At 39.3% G+C, this 27577-nt stretch overlaps 1 protein-coding gene across 2 annotated transcripts in view; it reads left to right on the forward strand.

Moving 5' to 3' along the window:
* Positions 1-27577, forward strand: part of porb (P450 (cytochrome) oxidoreductase b) — a 53552-nt gene that overhangs the window by 7537 nt on the left and 18438 nt on the right. Inside the window, exons 2-5 of one of the 2 annotated variants that reach the window (XM_057838958.1) lie at positions 8974-9153; positions 22582-22630; positions 25361-25489; positions 25720-25872. In XM_057838958.1, coding sequence (XP_057694941.1) covers positions 8984-9153; positions 22582-22630; positions 25361-25489; positions 25720-25872 — 501 coding nt within the window. In that variant the 5' untranslated portion in view covers positions 8974-8983. Of the gene's footprint in view, positions 1-8973; positions 9154-13932; positions 14235-22581; positions 22631-25360; positions 25490-25719; positions 25873-27577 lie in introns of those variants that run through there. The other variant, XM_057838959.1, reaches the window with a different exon arrangement.

Consider the following 27577-nt stretch of genomic DNA (forward strand, 5'->3'; position numbering starts at 1 on the left):
GCAAGTGTGTCTCAATGATAACGGACCGAGAGAGTGTATGCTGTTGAGAAGTCCGGTTTTTGTTGGCAGATCTTCAAGGTAAGATATTGCGTTTTCAAACGTATCCTAGTACAATTATGTAGATTGTTAGTGTCCAGAGCTGTCGTATGCTTTACATACAGTACAAGCCAACAGTTTGACGGGAACAAATCCTGGAATCGAGTGTGTCATGTCTTGTACATTGTACAACGCGTGGTAGGTAGGATACGTGTATAAAAGTTCCAAAAAGGGGAGAAGCTTCCACTTATGCACATTTATTCACACACAAAAAATAATATTTTCACCTTGACCACTTGTCACTCGGGAGCTCAGCGGTACGCACACACGCATTCCCAGACGAATTCCAACATAAAAGTAAGGTCCATGTCAGAGTCACTGTCGTCACTGTAGCGTGCCATAGTGCTTTAATTACTTGGTATGATTTGGGGAAAACTGCCACGAAGAATACTCAACAAAAAAGATGGCAATAGTAATCCAAATCCGCATTTTTTCACTCACTCGAAGACCCAGGAATTAGACCGAGCTGTGGGACGGACAAGTAAAGAAACTAGACCGATCCGAAACCAATATTGCAGCCGCGGTGGGACCGTCAGATCCAGAAATTAGACTGATCCCTTACTTGACTGAGGATCCAGGAAAAATGTTCGGGCACCAGTTGTAACGCGTGGTAGGTAGGATATGTGCATACAGAGACCAAAAAGGGGAGAAGCTTGACTGGAAATTGCATCCAAAAGCAGCATATTGTGGCATTTCACTTTGCGAGTTTAGGCAGCAATACGCAATTGTCGTACACGCTACACATTTGGAAACATCCCATTTACGTCATCACTGCGATCCCGCAAAACATGGCGCCAACTATCGGTCAAAAAGGGGAGAAGCTTGACTGGAAATTGCATCCAAAAGCAGCATATTGTGGCATTTCACTTTGCGAGTTTAGGCAGCAATACGCAATTGTCGTACACGCTACACATTTGGAAACATCCCATTTACGTCATCACTGCGATCCCGCAAAACATGGCGCCAACTATCGGTCAAAATATGTACTAAATATGATAAAATATTGCCATTGATTCAACATTTTATGTGTTTCTAAAAACATATTTTAGTACACGAGAACAATTGTGGTGTATTAGAGCCTACATGTATTTAAGGTAGAGGATCACTTTAATTACGAGTGTGTCTGGTTCATGTGCTTTTGTTGTCGTAGCAATAAAAAGATGGCAGACACGGATTTCATTTTGGTTTGTTGTGTGGGCAAAACGGTTTTAGACCTATTAATTGATCTACTACAAAAACAAGATATTGCATCAAAATACAAATGGTAAGTATTTGTTTGAACGTTTTAGCAACCAAATGGTTAAAAAAATGTTTTTTTTTCAAATGTGTACATGTGCAAATTGACGATAAATCTTCTTTTAAAAATGTATAGTTTCTTAGCATTCACAATTTCTTGTTCGCATTCCGCCATTTTGAAAAGTAAACGGTTGTCCCATTTAGGGAACTCTGGTATCATAATAAAATTCCAGATTTTCAGTAGAAAGGGGGCGTTCAAGTGCAGTTTTCGACTTGACAAGTGGTATTCACCATCATTACGACATTACATGAATGCGGAATATGCCCTTGCGCGCGCAATGGTGAGTGAATATGTAGAAAGCACAAAATGGATTGGTGCTTTTCTCATATTTTATTCTTCGTGTGTATCTGCTTGCATGCACCACACTACCTCAACGAGCCCAAGGCGTGCACAGCAGGAATAGTACATGCTCAAATACGGTTCCATCGACTTTTTTTTTTTTTTTTTTTTAATACTTACCTAAGATATAAATGTGTTATCTGCATGCGTCTGAGGTCCACCTTTTGGGTGTGTGAATTCTTTTATTTGTCTTGCACCAATGTATTTACCAATTATCTTTGTTTATACTGCCTGACCTTGGATCAGGGGAAAAGCGACTCTCAAATGTATGCGGTTCAAATCTCAGCTCCCGCCTTCCAGTGAGAGTTTGAGTGTTATCCGGAAGGATTTACTCAAAAATACTCTGGCTTCACCCTACATTCCAAAAACATGTACGTTGGATTACTTTTACAAAAAATGAGTGACCCGAATAACAACTTTTTTAAGCCAAGCAGTCACCATCGGGTGGCAATGAACTCAACTATTTTCACAACAAGCAACAATTTGGCCAATAATGAAAAATTCTTTAAAAAGAAGATTAAAGCTGTTAATGCTGCTTCAAGTTGAAATAAACATTCTTTTTGGTATCATACGCAAAAGTGCATATGACACAAAAAAGCATGTTTATTCCATATTTCACGCGGTGTTTTATGCTCCTGAATTAAATGGACCGCTTGGATGTGTGTGGAAGCAATCGTTTTATATATTCAATTTTTGAATCCCGCGCCATGAAAATGAGTAACTTCCGGCTCCAGTCTCGGGTTTAGGATGAATGCGAATGTGACGTCACCTGGGTCAGCATCTCACAATACAGCATTGCTTTATAGCATGCAGATGGACTGCGGATTCAGCTGATTTTGCACATTAATTCGTTTATTTTTCGCATCACGCCAGCCAAATGTGCTGCAGAAAATTGTTGCTGCACCAGGGAGAGGCATGTGAGCGTTTTTGGGTTTCAAAAGGTTCCCATTCATGCGGATATTGGCCAAAACAAGCCCTACTATTGTGGGGCCATTGGACATACAAGGAAGTGAATAAACATCGTATATTGTATTATGTCAAATACTGGGATCATGGCACACGTTTTAATACGGAGGTGGCTTGTATTTTGTGGCTGATTGTCTCCCGAGAATGCCACTCTGCCGACGACCGGCGGCTTGTCGCACACCCCCCTCAGTCCTTCACATGCCCGCCCGGAGAGCGCTATACTCTGCTTCTTCCCCTCTTCGTGTTCACGGTGTTCTGTCAAATTTTCAACCCCATCAGAAATTGCAGGTTTGTGTTAAAAATGGCCGCGAATACAGCGATTACAAAGTAAACACTACAAACTTTCCTAAAATAAAGGACTATTTACTTATGTTTGAGCATGGATGAGCATGTAGAAAAGTTCTCCTCAGACACATCCTGTGATGTTAGCTGCACAACAACTGTACGCCGCTCTCTCACTGTTTACGTCTTCGCTGTGTAGTAAAGCATTATTTTACGCCATATTCGTGTTGACCATGTGGCAGTTACGTGCTCCTCCGACGTTGGCCGGTTTGTCCAGTTGCTTCCCCTGGCAAACTGGTTCTCCTGCCCGCAGCAGGGGAACGAGTACCGGGCAGGTTGATGATCGGCGAAGACAATTGACAACCCCGCCGCCGTGTGACATGATCCTGGGTAGTTTTGTGTGATTTTTGGCTTCGAAAGTAGAGAAAAAGACTTTGAAACATTACTCCGTTCGGGTTAGCATGTTGGCTAGCTGTCACGCCTCCTGGTTTGTTTACGCTCTCCAAAGCCGGGGCAAGGAAATGACAAAAGCCGATCAACTCTGGTGGCATAAAATATAGTTTGGGAGTTGCAAGAAGTGGACTTTGTGTGGAAGTGGAAGTGCATTTTCAATATTTCATATTCCATTTAGCATAAGACTGTTATATGTCACGACCATACCATTTATTTAGCAATTTGGGAAAAATACTTCGATAAAAAGAATATCCTGTAAAAATATTGGAGTAGAGAGACTGAAACAATGACATTTTGCAGCTCTTTGTTGCATTTTCCTCGTCCTTAATAATTCCCCCTAGGGGTGAACGATATCCATTTTTTGAAACCGATACCGATATCGATAACTTCCTGCTCCTCAAGGCTGATACCAATATGATAACCGATAATATATACAGTGGGGAGAACAAGTATTTGATACACAGTCAATGGGAAAACCCATTGGCAGTGTATCAAATACTTGTTCTCCCCACTGTATATATAATTTTTCAATGTATATTTAGCTGAGTTTTTGAACACCTGTAGGTCAAAAATACTAGTGGTTGATTCAGCTTAGATTTGCCTTTGACCGAACCAGAATTTTCATGATGACATGAACATTATTATAATGAACAAAACAAAGACAGTAACAAAACTTTGCATACTGGACAAACAGGAGTGGAAACAAACGCACAAATCCCAATCCGACACCGTGCCAAAAATAATATTAATAGGGCCGATAATATGTTATCGGATTTATTGGGATGATGTCATAATTCCTATTATCGGACCGATAATTATCGTGCACCTCTAATTCCCCCTCAATGGGCTGAATTCTAAATCGGATGAAACCATGACCCTGCCGATGTCATCCACCTGTTGGGGACGCAAGAGCCCTATAATGCTAGGCGTGGCTAAACGGCAGATTAAAAGACTAATTTCCCGTCATCTGCGCTATGCCAAATTGTTGTATATAGTGGACTCGTCTCAAAATGATTCTAGTTCACAAAATAATGCTGTTTAAGACTTTTTTTTTTTTTTTTGTCGTAGGCACCTTAAACCAAGAAAATCACATAGCTTTGCCTTCACAAAGTATGCTCAGCTTAAAATGCAAGACAACACCTAGTATAAATGACCTTAATGTGAAAGACAGATGCTCAAAAAAATCTAAATATGCAAATCATGAATTTCCTAGACTACAAGAGAAAATGATGTTTAAATACAGAAAATGAGTTTATTAATGTGACACCGTTGTTTCAATTTGTGACGAATGTGCCGTTTTACCCATGCTCCTTTGTGCTGTAGAATGTGTCCGAATGCCAGAGAAGGCTGTGGGCTTTTTAGGTCTTGGGCTGCGGAGCAAAATAAAATGGCAGATGAAGTTCTTAACTCATATAGTTAGAGCGATGGGTGTTTCTCAATTTATTTGTTGGAAAGTCAGAGCGCGCTGACCGAGGCGATCATTGGATTTTAGCATCTTCATTGGGAGAATAATCACCGTTTCAATCGGGGAAAATAAACGAAGAAATACATGTGGGGATAAATTGTTAGTCAAACTTATATTGAGGCCATGTCTACGCGTAGCGGGGTATTTCGCAAGAGAAGAACTTTTCCTACAGTTTGGCCTGTCATCCACACGCACACGCATTATTTGGGCATTGAAAACCAGAGTTTTTAAAAACTCCTAGCAAAGTGAAGATGTGCGAATTCTGTGTTTGTAGTGCCGTCATATGGACACTGATAACTGCAGATTTGACTGTGGACACGCCATTGTCTGCGTCAAACTGTTCCTAAGTCACCAATGTTTTCATTCAGAGTCATGGCTCCCTTTGCAGTGGGTTTAGATTAGGCCTGAACGATATTGGAAAAAACTATTGCTGCGATTTTTTGGGGGTTTACGATATATTGCGATATTATATTGCGATATTTTAAAAAATGTGTATATATATTTTTCAAGAAATTTTCACAAGATGACTTAAATAGCTGTTTGGAAAGACTTTAGATGACTCACCATCACCACAGTGTACAGTCATCCCTTGTTTTTCGCGGTTAATGGGGACCAGAACCCGCCGCGATAAGTGAAAAACCGCGAAGTAGCGCACCTCCCCCATTTTTTTTTTGTGTGTGTTTTTGTGCCCAATGTATTTATTCAGATTTAGCATTGGAAAGAGATACATATAAGACATGTTTTTTTCTCACTTTCCCCCCCAGTGATTTAAAAAATGTATATAAATAAATGGTTTTTAAGCACTTCAAATGTCATAATTATGATAAGTTTTAAACATAACTGTCCAACCAAATCATTTTTGAACAAGAATAAATTACTGTAGCAGATAAATGCTTGGCTTTATTAAATGCTTCTGTTCATCTACTTTAGCTGTGACCGTTGAAGTGACATGTAGAAATTTCAAACTCCTCATGATCACTTCTGGCATTTAAATGTCTCCAACGTCCCCACAGTACACACATTCATTCCAGCGCGGCTTCCTTGCAGCTGTTTAACAAGTTAAACGATGATTGACAGATGCCCGTGTGAAGTCTGCTTCTTTGGCCAGATCAAAGCCATCGTTGTGCCGCAGTGACTAAGAGGATCAAAAAGGCTGGGAGAGGGAGGGTAGGAGGCTGTGCACGGACCAGAAAGTGAGGCGTATCTGGATCAAAAAAAAAGAAAAACTATCGCACGAGCTTGCGATGGGACTATTGCGCACACGCACATCGCGATGGCGATGTTTAAACGATATATCGTTCAGGCTTAGTTTAGATCCAATTATTAGATTAAACAGTATCATATACAGTGGGGAGAGCAAGTATTTGATACCCATTGGCAGTGTATCAAATACTTGTTCTCCCCACTGTATAATGATTTTGCATTTTTTTGCACTATCAGCTATTAAATTAATAATAAATGAATACAATTAAAGTAAATTGTAGCATCTTAAATCTATAATGTAACAAAGAATTACAGAAACTAAGATAACATTTTTATAAAGAGGAACATGATAAATTGTTAGAGAATATAAAATAAAGAAGAAAAAAATAAGAATACAAGGATAAATGAGAAAAACAAGGGGGAAACTCAGGAAAACTAATGAAATACTGAATGCAAAACACGAATACAGGGGTACCCAAGTCCGGTCCTTGAAAGCCCCTATCCAGCTAGTTTTCCATGTCTGCCTCCTCCACCACACCTGAATAAAATAATCATGATCGACGATCGTTATCAGGCTCCTGCAGAGCTTACTGATCATTTGATTCACGTGTGTTAAAGGAGGGAGACATGGAAAATAAGCTGGATAGGGGCTCTCAAGGACCGGACTTTGACACACCTGCACTAAAAAACAAAAACATGGTGAGTTAACCAGTCTTCCCAAAACGGAGCTATTCAAGTCATATGGTGAAAATTGGTCTAATTTTAATATTGCAATATGTAACGCAAACCCCCAAAAAGTCGCAATGTAAGGACTGTATGATATTGGAAAAAAATCTAATAAATAAACCAATAGAAATCCAAACCTTAATTGAATTTTAAGTATACCCATACACAACATAATAAAATAGGAAGTACAGAATGGGTAAAGAGCAGTTTAAAAACAAAAACGATAATATACAATGTACAATAAAGTGAAAACGGTAAAACTGAATGAATAATGGCATCAGTGCAAGTCCTGGGTTTAAAAATATTTATTTTATAAATTTTAATTATTAAAGTTTCTTTATGGCACTCCTGTTATTTTTTTTTTTTCTTCGAGTAAAATCCGTGTTTGAAACTAAACAGAACAGTCGTGCTATGCCACACTGGACCAAAATACGATGACATGGACCAACTTACAGCAACTTGAGTAGGAAAAAAACCCAAGTCTCCTTTTCTTTATATCGTTTTTTCGAGCAAAATCCATGTATTTACATGAGTAAACATCATTGCCATTGCAATAGCACGAAGTAATTGTGGGTATATCTGATGTCTGGCGCAATGACAAACTATCTGAAATACTTGTATTTGATTGGCTAAAACTAAAAAGGAAATATTGGCCTTCATTTCCAAATGTTTTTTCCTCGACTATTACGGACCCAAAAAGTGAAATACAGATGTTGCTTGTTTTTCAAATTGTTAAGTAAGGTTCTTACCAATCTGTTGCTCATGATCAAAAAGTCTTGGCTTGCGCTTAAATGCCAACAAATTACTGGCTAACAAATGGTGTCATGTTAACGCATTGCTTAATCGGTGAAGCAACATGTCTAGACAGAAAATATAGCAAGACTCAAAAGCAAATAGTTTTTTTTCCCTTTGAAAAGCGACTAATATTATTGGAGAACTTCTCTATATATCCATATCTGTGTAATACCACAGGGCATGCACGTCTTGAATGTATTAATGGCATTTAAATTCATTTAGACAGGGAAAGTTGAATTTTAAGACAAGTGTTTTAAGTAACACATATATTCCTGGTGGAATATATGAAACTACTATCCCGAGACCATTTTAGATGTGAATGGTCATTTATCTGCATTGTCTGCTTTGGAGGGATTGGCCGTAGCTCACATGTAACCCTGAAAAGGATAATCATTTAAAGCAGGGGTACCCAAGTCCGGTCCTCGAGAGCCCCTATCCAGCGTGTTTTCCATGTCTCCCTCCTTTAACACACCTGAATCAACGGATCAACTCATCAGCCAGCTTTGCAGGAGCCTGACAACGATCCTCATTATTTGATTCAGGTGTGTTGGAGGAGGGAGACATGGAAAACAAGCTGGATAGGGGCTCTCGAGGACCGGACTTGGGCACCCCTGATTTAAAGTATGAATACATGAAAGGTTGAAAACACTGTTGAAGTGAACCTTTGATCCTTCCAGTGTGCAAGGCTTTCTTGTGATGTGCAAGCGTGTATAAAGCTGGAAAACAACTTCCAGAATCCTCAGAAACCTCATTTGCATATGTTCACTCAGACTTGAAACATGAGCTCACAGTACAAAGTCCTTTTGCACTGAGTGTTTTAAAAAAAAAAAAAAAAAAAAGAGGGAGAGATGCTAGTCTTCAAGTTGGACGAGAGATTCCTTTTACTTTCCAGCCAATTGTCCAATGATGCCTGCACAAAAGCAGCCATTGTATAGAGAGAAAGTAAATGCATTGGCCACATCTGTTAGTCATCATATTTCCAAGTGCAGTTTAACTGGTTCTCTGCCACTATACCTCATTCAATTCTACCATTTCTTACATGAAAAGCAGCTCCTATCCCCCAACTCACCAAATCTATTCAGTATAAATTTAGGAATTGTCAAAGCTTGAAGTTAAAACAACAATAATAACTTTGATTTAGAGTTAATACTTGTTTTAAGGATTCATCTAAATACGTGACATATCCAAAAAACATACACTGTATACACTAGTACATTAGAACAGAACACAAAACTCAAGATCGTTCTAAGATCAATATTGAAATGACTAACTCTTAGATATTAGTCTATTGGAATAAGGATTTTGTCATTTGAAGGCTTATTCAGAAGAACTTTTTTTTCTTTGTGTACAGGATTGCAGACATGGACCCTGACAGCACTACCAACACAGAGCCCATGGCTAATGAAGATGAGCCTCTTTTCAGCAACCTTGACCTCTTCCTCTTCTCTTTGATCGTTGGCCTTGTCATCTACTGGTTCATGTCGCGCAAGAAGCCTGAACCCATCCCTGACTTTAAGAAGATTGTACCAATGTGAGTCACCTTTTAATTAAACCAAACATTTTGACATTAATAGCATCAAGTAGTGTCGCCTGGGAGGAGGCAATGGGGTAGTTTCTTAAAAAAAGGACATCTACCACACTATGGTTAATTTTTCATAACTCTCGTGATGATCTACTTTGATTGTTAAAATGTCAGGTATAAAACGGTTTAAATCAGCGCAAATAATGCTGATTGAAATCAAGCAATATTACCAGAAATGCTTAACAAGGGAAAATAGATAAAAAAATCAAATTTGTCTTAAACACATGCATAAACTGCGTAATCTAACAACTATACATACACTGCCCGGCCCCCCAAAAAAGTCACCGCCCAGAAAAAGGTAATCCGCTCTCATATTTCGTTGGACTGCCTTTACCTTTGATTACGAATAAGGGAGAGAAAAAAACGAGAGAGAAAAAGCTTTGATTACGGTACGCATTCGCTGTGGCATTGTTTCAATAAGCTTTTGCAATGTAACAACATTTATTTCCGTCCAGTGTTGCATTTATCTTTCATAAAGATCTTGCATGAATGATGGCAGAGTATGACTGCTGTGACTTCCATTGCTTCATAAGGCTTCAGAGAACTTAAAATATGGACTCTGGAGCAATTGAAGAAGGTCACGGGGCCTGATGTGTCCAGATTTACCCTGTTCCAGAAGCATGGGCACGTCATGGTAAGGAAAGAGGCAGATGAAATGATGCACCCATCAAACCTAGTAGTCACTAGGTACTACTGTACAAGCCTGTGGGAGCAGTGTTATAACCTGGGGTTGCTGAAGTTGGTCTGTGCTCAAAGAATGAGGTCATCTGAATATACTGAATGCTCAGGTTATTCCATCAACGTTTTTTTTCTTCCATGATGGCACAGGCACAATGCCAGGATTCATCAGACTCAAATTTTGAAGGAATGGTTCAGGGAGCATGACACATCATTTTCACACATGGATTGGCCACCACAGAGTCCAGACCTTAACCCCATTGAGAATCCTTGGGATGTGCTGAAGAAGGCTTTGTACACACCAAATACACATTGTCAGTGGCACACACACAGGAGCAGGAACAACTTTAGCACCCGGGAAGTAGTTCAGGCAGGTCCTGCTCAAAGACATTTCAGCCATGTGTCTAGTGGAAATGTTGGTGTTAAGTTGGTTTATTGCTGCAACCCTTTCTGCTCTTTACTTCCACACTTTTGGTCAAAACTTGTTTTTTGATATTCAGGCTCTGTAGACACTTTGGGCTTTTTTAAAATAAAAGTGAATGCACTGGCTCATGTCTTTTTAGTCTTTCACTGATTTCTAGATATTATATGAAAACGTACTGTAACGGTACTTTTACTTTTCGTAACCATTAGGCAACAAATCTGTTTTGTCTCTAAAACAGTGATTTGAATGGGAGGATAATGTGATCATAATTGTAACCCAGGGATATCGGCCTTGTTAACTATCTTGTTTGTAATGGGAGTTATGCATGTTTGTTTGGAACAAAATTGGCATTGATTCTGTTCTCTCTCGACAAGTTACCTACTTACTGTTGTTATAAAGGTGCACACAGCTAGCCATGTGTTTTAAAAACATAATCGTTTTAAATTAACATTACAGGAATGTTTGTTTCTTTCATATTTCATTATATGTCAATATTTGATGCTCAGGCTCCCTTCGCACAGACTGAGATCGTTAGGCGACCATTGCGTGATCAAAAAGTGGCCTGATCTCTCACTGATCTCCGTAAAGCGTCGAAAAAGTAGTTTTTGTGTAAATCTTGACGATTCTCTTTCGCTTGTGATGTGATCAGATGTGTTCCTCTGCACGTTCCACTTCAAAACACAAAGTTTGATTAAGTATCTATAACCAATCTACTGCGCGCTGCACTTTATGAAGTCAATGCATTTCTTCATTTCAATGCAAAACTAAATAAACGAGATCTGATAAGTGTTTGTCAGAGACTGCTAACTTTTGAATAGGACTTGGTAGGATGAGCAAATGCATTATGAGTGTTTTCTTATGATTATAATTTTTTAATTGATTTTTTTGTAAATAAAACTTGTGATTGAGAACGTGTCATTGTTCAGTCTGTTCAGTACAATTTATTTTATTGTTGCGATCTTTGCCCAATCTTCTTTGTGTTCACTCAAACACCGCTGAGAGACTAGTGGGAGACTTATGAGATTAAAGTGTTCCCAGAGCACACGTTGAACGCTGTGCATTGTTTGATTGATCGCTTCCCTTAGTAATGGTTGAGGGACTGTTTAGGACTGATTTAAAAGTTTGAGGAGACTGTGGAGATCACTGGATGATCATTGAGAGTTCATTGAGAGAGCTTAGTGACAGTAGTGTCATATTTGATGGTGAACATCTGAGATCAGTTTTAGATACATCACCTGGAAATTAGTTATCAACAGCTGCCATGTCTAACACAACAAAATTTGTGATCACGAGTGTAAACACTCAATGAATCAAGTTACTGATTTTCAGACCCTTAGAATTATAACTTTTGGCTATTCCAGAAATACTATAATAATTAGGCTTTCACTTGTACAGCGCTTTTGTACCTTCAGTGTATTCAAAGCGCTTTGTTACCTTCACATGCTTCCACTGATGATGCAGCTTCAGGAGCAACTTGGGAGTCAGTATTTTAAGGATCAAGGGGCAGTTTACATGGCGACTCTGCGACACAAAGACGCAATGACTGAGTAGCGGACTCGCCTAGCGTGCAAATGGTGTCGGCGAAGACGAAAAATTCCTCCAAAGTGGAAGAATCCGATTGCCGGGGATTGAGGGGGGCTTCCTCGGCATGCATATCAAAGGCTATTCTCGGAGAGTCACCATGTAAACGGCCCCCAAGTCTCAAGGATTCGTCAACATTGGACTAAACCACTACTTTAGCTGTTATTGGCAAATTTACAAAACCTATTACTGTTACAGAGTAAGTACATCAACGAATCACCAGTTTGCTACAATCTTGTATGTGCTGCAGCTGGCAATATCTGTTTTAGTTTTGCCTGTTGTGGTGAAGGCTATTGATGCCGGATAAGATTTGTAAGCCAACTGACAAGATTCTACAATATTGAAGTGAGAACATACCAATGACTTGAACACCAAGGTGAGATTGATGATTGGTGACATTAGCGTAGACTTAAGAATTTGAAGTCTCGTAACCCAGAGAGAAGTGGTGTATTGCAGTGACAAATGTGCAAAGAGGATTACTGTGTGCGCCTGGGTGTTCCTTCACATTATACTCATAGTTTAACATTCCTTCTAATTTTATCCTCTGTCTACATATTGTCCCTTTATTGTATGATCAGCCTAGACTGAGATGTGTATCGATTCATATTGACTGCAACACTACACCTACATCCCGTAAAATTCCATCTCTGTGGCCATCACAGTTTTTGGGGCTACCTTTGGTACACTTCTATAGTAGCATAATTGTGGAGTTAATCCTGTTAGAGGGTCATTGAGCTTAAAGTCTTGTCAAAATTGATATAGTTCCAGTATATTTAGTGGTCATTATTTCTTTTTTCACCCAGTGGAAAAAAAAATCCAAATGGAGTTGCTTTAGCCATGTGTGTTTTGGAACTGAAATCATCCCCATGTCATCAAACCTTAATGAAAACTATGAACGAGCACTGAATGGTCCTAGTTCAAATAAATTGGACGTCTATCACTGTTAAATGGAGGGAAGAGTTGAAGACATTTAGATAAGACTTTGACTCTTGAGCTTAAATTTAACATGGAGCTTTCGTGTCGCCTTTCCAACACTTTTTGTCAAAGCTTTCCCTGTATTTTTCTTTTTTTCTCTGCTTCACAGCAGTAGAGGGATGGAGGCTTGTTTTGTTTCCACTGAACTCAAATATAACTGACTACATTTGTAGACCCTCCCCAACCACAACACAAATGAGTTAACCACCCGAAACTATGCTCTCTTGAGTGGTTGAGGTTTTGTCACAGAAAAAAACTTTTGAGTTTCTAAGCTCTCAACTTTGGTTGCCGGTGCTGGTCACCAGAGTAATGGCAATCAGGAAGAATTTTGTTACTTTCGTGCTTTTGTGGATTGGTGGGGATCAAGAAAGGGAGCATAAAATGACAAGAGTGCAAGGATGGTCTGCTCTCTCATTTAAGAGCACGGCGATTACCTAACTGTTTTGAAGGAGGCGTAGTCTCTATATATTTCCTGTGCTTTTGTTTTTGGCCCTGAAATCATGAGAAAGTTGTGAGCCAAGCTTCTTTTGTGAGAACTCTTCAAAAGGTGGATTTTGAGGCAAAAGACAGGCAACCCTTTCTTCACCCAGTGTTACTTTTCCCCCCAATCTTTCCCCTCTCTCCTGCTTTTCCTTTTGTCTATGTGCGTTAGATGAGCTCCTTTGCCATTGGGCCTTGTCACAAATGGAATCCTTTTATGATAAATGAGGTTGCCATAGCGATGGCATTCCCCTCTCTCCTCCAGTGATGTGGGGGCGGGGGACAAAAAAACGACTATTCACTTCTTTCTCCTGTTTTCTCGTTCCACCGAGAAGTGGCTTTAGTTAGTTGACTAGCCAAATCTTTAGAATGGATCTTGTAGACTTTTTCGTGCCTAACACCTTTCAGGCCGAAGAGGAAAAGGGGGCGGGCCTGAGGGGGAAGGCTTCTCAGCCCCAGAGTGGTTCAGTGTGTGCTGGTGTGAGTCAAAAGTGTGGGTCTGCAGCTCTGCTACATTTTATGGGGAAAGTCAGTTTCCCACCATTGTGTCCAGACACTGACAGGGCTGCAGTGTGCATGTGTCTGAGAGAGTATGAGAAACAGGCTTGATTCAGGAAGAAGCACAGGAAGAGGCTGAATTCAGATAACGCTGGCGCTACGGAGGTGAAGGCAAACTATTCTTTGCAAAGCTTTTTAGTATCTCTCTGGACCGGGGTTGTTTTTTCTGCCTGTAACTTTGGAGTTTTGACATCCTGCAATTGAGGCTGAGCGTGGCAGTTCACGGCGTGGCGTTGCCTAGCCAGCGGTGGTAGTGGCTGTGCTGAGCTATAGGGCTACATGCCATGGGCTGTGTTTTCTCCCTGCCAGAAGACAGGAGAGATGCTGCTGAGAGGTCAGTAATCAGCTTGATTTCATCCCTGAGAAAGATGCTTATAAACTGTAGCCAAACTGATGCATCGTTGCCGGACTCATTGCAGATTTTGAGTTGCATTTTGACGACGACTGGGAAGTGAATCGCTATAAATATTCTGACAATCGTTGCTAAACTGACATAATGATCTATAAAGTTGGATGAGATAATGATTTTTTTTTCTTTTTAAACATAATCACAGTGTTCAGTCATCAGTAACGAGCCACAAAAAAATAAAACGTTGCTTTGACAAGCCTGACGCAGGCATGTCATGTAGGTCAATTAGCTTGTTTTACTAGAAAAAAAAATCTGGCTCTGCATGGTTCTTTAAAAGCTTATTGTCATACAATAAAAAATGAACTTTCATTCATCTTAATTTTATGTGTCTGTCTTAAAATGTGAGTCTTTAACTCGGCACAAAACATTGCAGTGTTTTTTTTTCCCCCAGGGACATTTCCATTTAATTTTGTGACAGAAACACATAAGAATGTTAAGAGTGAAGGACTGAAAAGCATAATATTTGAGATGGCTGGAGTGCAAAAACCCAGCTTTTAACTTTCTCTTGTCCTGTATTTTTCATGTCCTCAGGTTTGTTGTACTTCAGGGAGACATTTCCAAGACCATCTGATTATGTTCTTAGACTCTCTATTAGATCTGACAGGAATGCTTGTGCTTGAGGGCAAATGTCTCCTGCTAGATTTCCATCTGGAGATATCTGTGCTCCAGAGTACAAGTGTTAACCACAGGAGCCTGTTTTATGGCATGTTTGGCATCAGATTCTCATGCCTGAATTCTTATTGGTTTCTTACGTTTAAAGTAGGCTGGCCAAGTCTCCGTTTTGCAGATAAGTGAGCAGTGCATGACAACGTTGCATATTCTGATGACAACTAAATAAGTAATGGACTGAACTAATATGAGTGTTTTAACATGCTATGTGGTTATGGCTATTTATTGGTGAAGCAGTCAACCTGGTGAATTCTATGATTGATACCACACCAACAAATAAAAAGCTTGTTTGGAAATGGACAAGAAGTTGAAGTTGAAGAAGTTGAACAGTGGCACTAGCAAGGCAAATATTTTTGCAGCACCACAATCCCAAGAGGGAGATAATAGCAAAGACAAGCACATGAATGATATGACTGAAAGTGGAGAAGGTGACCTGTGTGACCATTGCGAGCGAAGCTAACAGGGTGTGTAGACTTTATTTTCGATGACTGAATGTACCTTGGTGCTTTAGGGTAAATCTTTTGGAGTAAATTAGATAGGTTACTATAGGAGGACCTTTGTTGACATATTTTCGGCACGGTTGGGTGGCAAGAGCACAAACATGATGGGAAGCAGTGAGGATGCCACAAATAGTGTGCGAAATCTCCTGACATATATACATTTTCACAGCTGAAGATCACAGGAGCTTTAGAGAATCTTCTAAATCTATATATATTGGTGACAAAATTGAAAAAATTCAAAGCCCATATGAGATCTGGGATAACGAAAAATATCGGTCAAACTCACAGCTGTTTTTGCCACAAATCTAATGGGAAGACATTTATTTTTATTTAGTAGAGAGCCGTGGATCCTTCACTTGTGGAAAACTAACTGCTTTCAAAATTCTGGAGGCCCACGGTTATTTTGTTTCAAGGAATATTTAAGTTAAGAATTTGGCCCGATTCTACTATCTGCGAGTAGATTTTATTCTTAACAAATTAGATTTTTTTTTTTAAGATCTCTAAATAACAAATAGTCACTAGAATTTACCATGTACAATTTAAGCCTCACAAATCCAGGCTTTTTTCTGAGCGCCTGGTGTTCAGTCAGACTATACTCATATCCTTACTAGCGCTTTTCCAGACATTAGATGTTGCTTAACAATGTCGTAACGAAAGATCCTCCTATAGGAACACCTTGTGTAATGATTACAGCGATACCTCACCTCAAGACCATTATCTGTTATGAGGCACTAGCCAAACTTCAATTTGGTTATCTTGTAAAACATTATTGCCATTGAGAAGAATTATATTTGCAATAATTGGTTCTTCAAGCCCAAACTGAGGTTATCATAAAACATTTATTCAGTGCCTCTTGTGTTTTAGGTAACAGAGGAACTGTGTCGGTCCGTGGCTTGGATAGGGTAAATAAAAAAGAGACTTTGAACTGGCTCCTGAATGGTGGGGACAGGGTTGTATGGGCTATCTTTCAAACATCATTTAAGGTGACAAATTTGTCCGTACCTAATAATATTAGAACATTTTCTACAAACAAGAAGACACAATAGAATTCACAATGTTTATTTTTGTCACCTTGGCCTCACCTACACATAGCAAGGTGGTGGGGCACTGATGGCATCTGCTGTCACAGAAAAAAGTGTTGGTCACTATATAGCAACGAATCGTTGGAGCGCATAGGGACGTAAATTGCCAAATTCATGACGACAAGATAAGTTATCGATTCTTTGGAAAGTGATAGGATATTTGCTGATAAGTCTGACATGATTTGGCTCGATTCAAGAGCTTTCATTCGATTTAATATGAATTCATATGCATACAGTATTAAACATAACCAGTTACACTTCACTAAAGTAATTACAAATACAAAGCAACTGATGTTTTTGACATTTTTTGTAACATTTCTTTTTATCAAAATGGCATATCTAAATAATGACGATGTATCGATCAAAATCAATGTATTGTTAAATCCCTAGGACAGGGGTGGGCAAAATATTCCGCAAAGGGCCGCTGTGGGCGCGGGTTTCTGTTCCAACCCATCAAGAGGAAACCTTTTCACCAATCTGGTGTCTTGCAAGCGCAATCAGTTGATCGCGGTCAGGTGCTCTTTGTTTCAGCAGAAACCTCATTGGTTAAACTGTCTGTGCTGGATCAGTTGGAATAAAGACCAGGACCCACTACGGCCCTTGAGGACCGGTTTGCCCACCCCTGCCCTAGGAGCATGTAGGCTATGTCATTCCGACAGGCTACTCATGGTCGTCCTGCACAACAAATGTAGTCTTTGAATAACTCTACACCAGTGGTTCTTAACCAGGGTTCGATCGAACCCCAGGGGTTCGGTTAGTCAGGGGTTCAGTGAAGGTTAAGACCCTATTTTTGGACACTGACTGAGACTATGAAAAGCGGTGTTTTAGACTGGGTTTTGTACTGGTTAGTCCACAATTTACAGGCTTTAGTCCAATTCTTTCAACTGCTAGTTCTAGAGGAACTGGTTTGCTCAGTGGAAGGTTAACTCTTACTTGGTATGAGAAAGTACAACAGATTTGTGACAAGATTCATGTGTATTTTTTTAGATAAAGACTTTGTGTACAAATTTGGTGATCATGTTGATATCATTTTAATGTAAAAATGACAAAAACTGCACAGTCAAGGTTGATGCAACCAAGCAGGTTTAATGTTGAACAATATAAGGTATATTCCTCTTAATTTGAATGACAAATCTAAACTAGGCCTGCAAGCAGGACTGAACGGGCCCTCGCAATCTAGCACAACTCGGACGTCTCGCAACTCGGACAGTGTGCAGGTCAGGGTGGTGGCAGATCGTCCTCTCTAATCATCTCATTAGAACCTAACATGCTCGAAAGTCGCCTCTTTAGATTCACACACCTAAGAGATAAAAACCCCTATTGGAGAGACTACTACAAAAAAGGAGCGAATAAAGGTTCGTCACTGCAACAGACAGAGACATGTGGACATGGGTCGTAAAATAAGTATTTCAAAAGGTCTTGAAACTACAATGACCAACCTGAAAAGAACTGGACATATATTAGAAAAATGAGTGACTTTCTATTGCCACTAGTTGGCGCTGTAGGGTTGATGCAAATGACCCCTACAGGACCCTTCGGAGTATGACTCAACAATCACGAGATGTTTGGCGCAGATATGTTGTAGATGTTATGACTGTTCAAAACTTGGCTTCAGTCATTTTTACTTCTCCCGTTGGACTCTTCTGCTTCAACCAAACCTCAGTATTTTTCATCAAGCACCTGAACACATGTCTTATGGCTCCCCTGATGCAGGTTTCAGGTGAAAATATTTTTTTCCTTGGAGGAGGAGGCTGTTTAGTAAAAAAAGGCATTTCCTGTTCCCACTAGGGGGCGCTAGGCCTAATGGGTAATGTTTCAATGCACTCGTGTTAAGGCTGGGATCCCGCATATACATGCCAGATATGAAAAAGATTGAACGTTGTGTCAAGGAGCTATTAGTCTTTTACTGAATTTGTCATTTTGCCGAAAAAATGGCCGAATTTGGCACAAAAGCCCAGGTCAGACCCATTAATGAAAACGCACCATTTTGAAAATTTTTAGATCTCCTATGTCTCCTGAATAGTCTAACCAATTTTGAAGATGATCCAACTAACTCCCTCTGTGACAAGGTCTCAAATGTGCACCCTGTTAATTGATAAAAATTTCACATTCGATCCAAAATACCCGATTTCCTGTTGGGTTTGGAATATGGGTTCAAGAGACTTTTTGGAGCAGTTTTGCACAAGGTATCGACTCCCCAAATTTCATTGCTCTACGTTAAAAAAACCTAATAGGAAACGCTTTTTTGAAAAATTCAAGGGGGCGCCACTGAGCCTTTTTGTTACATTTTTTTGTAACGTCGCAAGATTATCGAAATCCACGTGAAGCCGCATGTATGTGCAAAATTTGATGAGTTTTCGTGCATGTTCAGGCCTCCAAATGTAAACTGTACTACAAATGGATAAAAATTTCACATTCGATCCAAAATACCTAATTTTCTGTTGGATTTGGAAAATGGGTGCAAGAGACTTTTTGGAACAGTTTTGCATAAGGTATGGACTCCCCAAATTTCATTGCTCTACGTTGAAAAAAAACCCAATAGGAAAGGCCTGTTTTAAAACTCCTTTCTGTTGCCACTAGTTGGCTCTGTAGAGTAGATGCAAATGACCCTTACAAGGCCCTTCAGGATATGACTCTCAACAAGCACGGGAAGTTTGGCGCAGATATGTTGTATATCTGCTGAGTTATGACTGTTCAAAGTTTTTTGCGAGACAAATTGTTGACGGTCATTTTCACTTTCCTGTTTGGTCCCCTCCGCTTCAACGAAACCTCAAAATTTTTCATCAGGCACCTGAACACAGGTCTTAAGGCTCCCCTGATGCAGGTTTGAGGTCAACAGATTTTTTTCCCTTGGAGGAGGAACCTGTCTCGTAAAAAAAGGCATTTCCTGTTCTCACTAGGAGGCGCTAGGCCTAATGGGTAATATTTCAATGCACTCGTGTTAAGGGTGGGATACTGCACATACAGTACATGCCACATATGAAAAAGATTGAACGTTGTGTCAAGGAACTATTAGTCATTTACTGAATTTGTAATTTTGCCGAAAAAATGGCCGACTTTGGCACCACGACCAGGTCAGACCAGTGAATGAAAACGCACCATTTTAAAAACTTAAGATCTCATATGTCTCCTGAACAGTCTCACCAATTTTGAAGATGATCCAACTAACTCCCTCGGCGAATAGGTCTCAAATGTGCACCCTGTAAATCGATAAAAATTTCATATTCGATCCAAAATAACCGATTTCCTGTTGGGTTTGGAATATGGGTGTAAATGCTTTTGTGGAGCGGTTTTGGACAAGGTATAGACTCCCCAAATTTCGTCGCTCTACGCTGACAGACCCTAATGTTATAGGCCAATTTTAAAATTTCAAGGGGGCGCCACTGAGCCATTTTGTTACATTTTTTTGCAACGTTGCAAAATTATCGAAATTTACAGTTTTCCGCACGTATGTGCAAATTTTGGTGACTTTTCGTGCATGTTCAGGCCTCCAAATTGGCCGTTTTCATTTGCCCTGGAAAAAAAAATCCTTTGCAAAACAATAGGGCCTTCGCACGCTTAGTGCTCGGGCCCTAAATATGCGCATTGGGCTAGTATTGGTTTAGTGGTCTGATGATGCTGCAGACATAAAGATAAAAACATACATGTTGGCCTGTTTCAAACATGCTAGCTTAATGAGAAGAAATATGAATGGAAATTCTTTGGGTTTTAGCTTGCTAGCTGAGATATATCAATTTTGAATTTGGAAAAAAAAGATCGTTCTAATTCAAAAGGGTTCGTTTAATGAACGTGTGGAATTCATGGGGTTCGGTACCTTTGGCAAGGTTAAGAACTAGGGATGTCCCGATCCAGGTTTTTGCACTTCCGATCAGATACTGATCGTGTTTTGCACTTCCGATCTGATACCGATACTGGCCGATACCGATACTGGCCTATCTGAGCATGTGTTAAAGTTTAAAGTTATTTAGCCTCCTTACTTAGTTGTCAGACTCATGTTGAAAAAGGTTTTAGTACTCTTAGTACAACTAGCCAGCTGAATTAGGTGAGTTTGAATAACACACAACGGTTGGTAACAAGAAACTGAGCTGTTTATTCAGTGACAAACACAAAACATTATAAATAGCAAACAGAAATGGCATAGTCAGTCAGTAAAACGTGCAAATAATATTGTAAACTGTCTTAAAAAAGCAAAACACACCAACAACCTCAGTGGAAAATCCCACAAACCCCCCAAGCTATTAGATGCTTTTAATGTTTCGTGCGTTAGTTACAAAAATTGTATAAAAAGCCTCTCAGGTTTAAATAAACGACTATTTCAGTATCAAATTAACATTTTAAAACAGTAAATAAAATACTCAAGTCCCCATTCTGTATCAGCAGCTTTAAACTACATTCAATTCATTTAATTTTGCGAATCTACTGTTTAAAGTTGTTAAAATTGCTCCGTTATTCCATAATTTCCCTTCTGTCTACTTTCGACATGTGAAAGTTTTAAAACTGTTTTGAAGATAGATTCAAGTCAGGATTTTGCCAATTTAGGAGTATTTTAGATAAAAAGTTAATTAGGTCCGCTTGGAAGGTTCACAACAGCCTACAAGGGAAGTCTCCTGCTTTAAGATGGCGGCTGTTTACTAACGCAACTAGTTTTCAATAGTTCAATGTTGCATCTAGTTCTATATACATATGATATCTATTATCTACAGTAAAACAATGTTGACGTAGTTTGTAGCGGCTGTCAGCAGCAGTCAGGTATTCTTGTGTTCTTTATCCAGCGGCATGAGTTGAGCTAAAGCCGTGAGTTGAGCATTGGCATTACCTGGGTCTATGACAATTATGATGTTTACTCTTAGGACGCAATGCGGTCCGTTTCTCATTGCGTACCGAAGACCGCACTGTGTATTAGTTCCGCTTTACTTGACATATTTGAATAATCGGAATTTGGATGTTCGTGAGTCGTTCTCGAATCTTCCACGACCGAATCGCTCAAGGATGTAATGACGGCTGGGCTTGTTGTACCGTGGTTCTAAGTGTTGAATGGTGCGTCTTTACTCACGAGAGATAATGGCTCGTCATCCAGAATGACTTCTTCGGCAATGACGCTTGTTATTCCCTGGGCTTTGGGACTGTCGAGTGCCAGTTTGACACACATAGCAAAAGTTTCTGCCAGTGTTAGTTGTGTAGGACCTTTCTTTTTGTCTTCGGTTTTCTTACCATGCTTCTTATATTGTTTGTGGTGGTATTTCGCTAAATGTTTGATTAGGTTGGTTGTATTAAAACTTCTTACAGCTTTACCACCACGCTTGACTTTATTGTGGCATATGTTGCACTCTGCCTTCGTCTTTGTCGTCCTTTAAGGTGAAATGATCCCACACAGCTGACATTTTTACCGATAAAGTCTCTCGGTAAATTGGGAGACGGTAATGTAAATGTAGTGTGTTGAAGGTGTGCCGTAAAATGCGGACCGGATTTTAGGGAAACCGAAGCAAAAACTGGAATGGATAATGTAAATCAGTGTGCTGGAAAACCCAGACCGGACCTTAAAAAAAAAATGGATCGGAAGTCTGGATCAGAATTTTTCCGTATTGGCTGATCCAATACCAATGCACATTTTTTTGCCCATATCGCCGTCCGATCAGATCCAAATATCGGATCGGGACATCTCTATTAAGAACCACTGCTCTACACAAAGTTATCGGCACCTCCTAATTCAAGATGCCTGTCACGACGGTCTACATTTTTTCCATGATGTGTCTCTTGGTCGGGCCGGAATCAGGCTACATTTCTGTAGTTTGATGTCTGCTTAATTTTTGACTTAACTCCATGGATACCATCTCAGTTTTTCACCATACAGTGTTAATAATCGTAACGTCTGGTAGAGATTTTTGTGTGTTTATTTTTTCCCAAGTGTTGACCAAAGTCAAATGAGCAATGCTCGTGTTATTGCTTTTTTGGTCAATAAACCCATGGTTTTTAAAGCTTTTCTTTCCATCTGCTTAAGCATGAACTTTTCGTCTTCCCTAGAGCCCCCACAACAAGAGAAACAAGTTTCATCGAGAAAATGAAGAAAACGGTAAGTGTAACACAAATACATACAATCATAGAACATTAGTACAAGTACATATTGATTTTGTGTTACTGTAGCTATGTGTGCCAAAGGGAAGTTTTTTTATGCACGAAAAAGTTACTGTACTTTGATCCTCTTTGCACAAATTTTTGAGACTCATAATGATAAGAATGAATGGGCTGAATTCGGTACTCTCACATGTGCGACCTTTCTATTTTCCTGCTTGAACCATCTTTTTTGCGACCGATACGCGTGTATGCTAAGTAACTGCACCGCTAAATGCTGATAATAATAATAATAATACTGATAACATACTGTCGAGCTAATGTTGCTGACGTTAGCTCCATAACTCCAGCTACATAAACGTTACCTAATCACCTGCGACATGCCTATACATTAAACACTAACATTCACAATTTTTTCACACCTTGGAATTTCTCACTTACCTCAATTAAGATTAGTGTTTAACCACCGCAGTGGTAGTGTTCTCAGGAACCATATGAATATGAAAGAGGTCCAACTTTTTCTGTTGTGAATGCATGAAATTGACGTTCTTCCTGTGCTTCCTCCTTCCTCCTCGACGCCGAACTCTGTCACAGAAAGTTAAACCAAACCATCTCCTTGGCGGCGCGTTAACTTTGACGCGTGACAGTCGATTTGGCATCATCGCATCGCCCCAACGTGTCACGCGTGTCGAGCCTACTCACACGTTTACATTTACTTTCAATGGGAACCCGTGGCGCGACAAGCAAATGACGCGGCCGGTGTGAACATAGCTTTACTGAGTTGGGGGGGGGGGCATTTAGGGTGGCCAACCAAATTTCAGGGGTGGCGACGCCCCTGCCTAAAGTAGAAAATAATTTTTTTGTCCTCACATATGACTACAGGCGTGCGAAATTTCCGATTCTGAGATTATTCGCGATTCTGCCGTGGAAGATTCGAGAACGATTCACAAAAATCCAAATTCCGATTATTGAATTATACTATGAAAAGCAGATCTAAAACACAGTCAGTGCAGTCTTCGGGACACACTGAGGAACGGACCGAGAGTAAATATCATGTTCAACTCATGCCGCTAGATAAAAAAAACAATAATACCTGACTGCGGCCGACAGCTGCTTCAAACAACGACCAGTTGCTAGTTGCTACAAACATACTGTACGGCCACATACGGCAATAGTAGATGTCACATGTATGTAGAACTAGATGCAAAATGACAGACGACGCGCCGGTAGAACATGTAAAAAGAACTAGATGCAAAATGACAGACTTGCCGTTTAGTAGTTGCCGCGTTGTTAACAGCCGCCATCTTAAAGCAGTAGACTTCTCTAGACGGCTCTGTTGTAGCAAACCTAATTAACTTTTTATCTAAAATACTCCTAAATCGGCAAAATCTTAACTTGAATCCATTTTTAAATGATGAAACTGTTTTAAAACTTTGACATGTCGAAAGTAGACAGAAGGGAAATTATAGAATAACGGGAGAATTTTAACAACTTTAACGGTAGATTCACATAATTAAATTAATTGACTGGCGTTTAAAGCTGCTGATACAGAATGGGACTTGAGTATTTTATTTACTGTTTTAAACTGTTAACATGATACTGAAATATTAGTTTGGTTTAGCTTGAGAGGATTTTTGAACAATTTTGAAACTAATGTACAAAACATTAAAAGCGCGGGGGGAGGGGGGGGTAACATCAATAATCGATTTATAATGGAATCGGAGCCTCTGAATCGTAATCGTAATCGAATCGTGATGTGCCAAAAGATTCCCACCTCTCCATATGGCCATGCCCACCCCCTTAGTTGTTCTACCAGAAGAAGAAACATGCACTTTGTGCTGTTTGTTTGCCTTTTGTTGACCAATTAATTATTGTGGTGTTCTGAAAACGGTCCTAAAAATGCACTTTTGAAATTTGGTCTCTTAGGTTTTTGCTCTAGATATTACTCTTCTGTTTTTTTGTATTAAAATGCAATTTGACACAGTTTCCAAAGTTAACAAAATTCTCGTGTATGATTTGATTTAATAATACACCAAAATCTTTTCGAATAAAAAAAAATGTGTAGCTTTTGAGATAAATATTTTTTCGTGACTGTTGTTTTGGGTAGCCCATTTAATTGTTTTAGTTGGACGAAAATACTTATTAGTCGTAGTCATGTTTTCATCGTCGTCTAATTTTAGTCGGCAGTTAGTCAAAATGTTTTCGTTCGTCAAATTAAAAAGTTTTGGTTAAAAGGATAAAGGTTTCTAACAGTTTCAAATGAACATAGACAGACGAGACATATTGTACCGGCGTATGATAATACTCACTCCGTAGGAAAAACAATGGAGTTAAATGAGGTTTGAGTGTTTGAATCTTTGCATCTGACATTGACTCATAGTTAACAAAATAGCAATTTGTGATAAATCTTAGAACACATGAAGTAAACTTCACCATTTATGAGGATTGACCATGGACATGAATCATTATTTGTATTACTGTGACATAAAAGAACTTGTATAATGCTTAAAAATAGTTTTGGTTTGAATCTCGTGGTTTGCGCAGCAAATAATTCAAAAACAATGACGATAGTGGAAAAAAACATGGCACAGTTATATTTCAGTGTGTGTCTGTGGGTCTGTGTCGTGACTTCTCTTAGCAACATTGTGTAGTTTTTAGTACCACTATATAACTCTTATTCTTTTGGTTCATCTCCACTTTTGTTCTGTCTATTGACCCCCACTCCCCATAGGGAAAGAACATTATTGTGTTCTACGGCTCCCAAACTGGCACGGCAGAAGAGTTTGCCAACAGACTCTCCAAAGATGCCCAGCGCTATGGCATGAAAGGAATGGCTGCTGACCCAGAGGAATATGAAATGGTAACTTAAAACTGTAAACTTAGAATTTCTTCCTTTCTTTATTCTTTTATAAATATTGCATTTATTCATATTTTTTATCTGAGCTAGAGCGTTGAAAGCAATACTACTAAACACATTAACACTATAGTGACGTCTGTAACTTACAGGAACTGTTCAACACATCATTTACACAATTTGAAATTGTACTTATTTGTTATGCACTGCTGTCTGCCTCTGTCATTTTACTTCAGGGTGAACTGTCTCGATTGTCTGAGATCAAAAACTCGCTAGCCATATTCTGTATGGCCACCTATGGAGAAGGAGACCCGACAGATAATGCCCAGGATTTCTACGATTGGCTGCAGGAAAATGATGATGAGGACCTTTCTGGACTCAACTTCACGGTGAGGTTCATGATAGAACTAGCACATTCATGTCTTTTTTTCTGGAAGTGCTCTGAACATTTGCTGTTTCAGCATTTAGTGGCCCATAAAGTATTCCCGATTCTGAAGCTGCTAAATAGTTTTTCTCTGTCCGAAGAGTTGCTCTTGTTTGTGAAGAATTCAAACAATTTCCTACTAACAATTATTTTTATCCCATTGGGAGGGATATGCTGGATTTATAGTCACGCTGCCACCGAGTTGATTTTTATAGACTCTGGTTTAGGGCTGCAGCTATCGAATATTTTAGTAATCGAGTAATCGACTGAAAATTCTATCGATTAATCGAGTAATCGGATAAAACAAATATATTTTTAGGTGAAGAGCAATTATAGATATACATGAGAAAACAAGACATTTTATCATTTTCAGTCAATCAATGTCTTTATTTTTGATGTATATTGTTAAAAACAGCCAACAATTGTATCTCAGATGTAACTAGAATTTTAAAAAATGACTAATTCACTGCTTTCACTCAAAAAACCTTTAATCTTATTTTTAAAAAGTATATATATATATATATATATATATATATATATATATATATATATATATATATATATATATATATATATATATAAACACACCTAAAAATGCCTTTACGCTTGATAACACACATCACTTAAAAGTTAGGATTTTTTCCCACGTTTTTCAATTAAATTTCTATTTGTGTCAAGCCATTTTTAAGTTCTAGTTAAGTTTTAAGTTAGTCTAAACTGTAAGTCCTGATAGGATTTTGAGTTTTTGCACTGTTCAAAATAAATGTATGATACAGGCTGTATTGGAGCACATTAGGGACTAGTGCTACTTGGTGTTTTATCCATCAATGACTACTGAGCTAAAATTGATAGTTAGCATTATTGAGTTTTTATTTGACACCCTCATCACTCCACAACGCTATGTTATGTTAAAGCCTGTATGAAAGACACGTTAGCCACGCATCGAAAGCGGTCTTAATTGAAACCTAGCCCTCCGCAATGCTAACGTAAGGTGAGCTAGTAGTGACAGTAATGTTAATCTTATATATTAGCGCTTAGCGCTCTTTATTAGCGCTTAGCGCTCTACTGCTTTAAGATGGCGGCTGTTTGCTAACGCTGCCCAGACGCGGCCTAGTCTTTCACTGTGCATCTAGTTCAACATACATGTGATCTCTATGAGACGCACCAGATGCTACCTGTTACCAATGTAGCATTGTGCGGGCTAGTATTTAGCAACGTCGGCGTCGTTTGTGGCGGCTGTCGGCTGCGGTAAGTTTTTTTTCTTCCCCCTTCTTCCTCTCCGCACGCGACAGCGCGTTGTCCCGCATTAAAAGTAGTCCTAGCAAAACGTGACGCTTAGAGCTGTCAAAATAAACGATTACTCGAGGTGAATAAAATTACTCGGATCAGTTTTTAAACTCGAGTTACTCGAGTTGCTCGAGTATTCGTTTCAGCTCTACTCTGGTTACTGTTAATCTTAGATTTTTTTTTTGTATCCTGGTTAGGCAGTTGATACGTACATGCTATTTCCTTCATTTTTGGCCTTTAAGTTGTATGTCAATCCAAGTTATGCATTCCAGATATTTAAATGTTTCTGACCAGAAAGCCCTTTATTAGTACTATACATACAAATATCGATTTGAATCAGTGACGTCGTGCCACGAGCAATAAATGTTTATGTACCGTGAACA

This window comes from Corythoichthys intestinalis, chromosome 6 (assembly GCF_030265065.1).
Source record: "Corythoichthys intestinalis isolate RoL2023-P3 chromosome 6, ASM3026506v1, whole genome shotgun sequence".
Taxonomy (NCBI): domain Eukaryota; kingdom Metazoa; phylum Chordata; class Actinopteri; order Syngnathiformes; family Syngnathidae; genus Corythoichthys; species Corythoichthys intestinalis.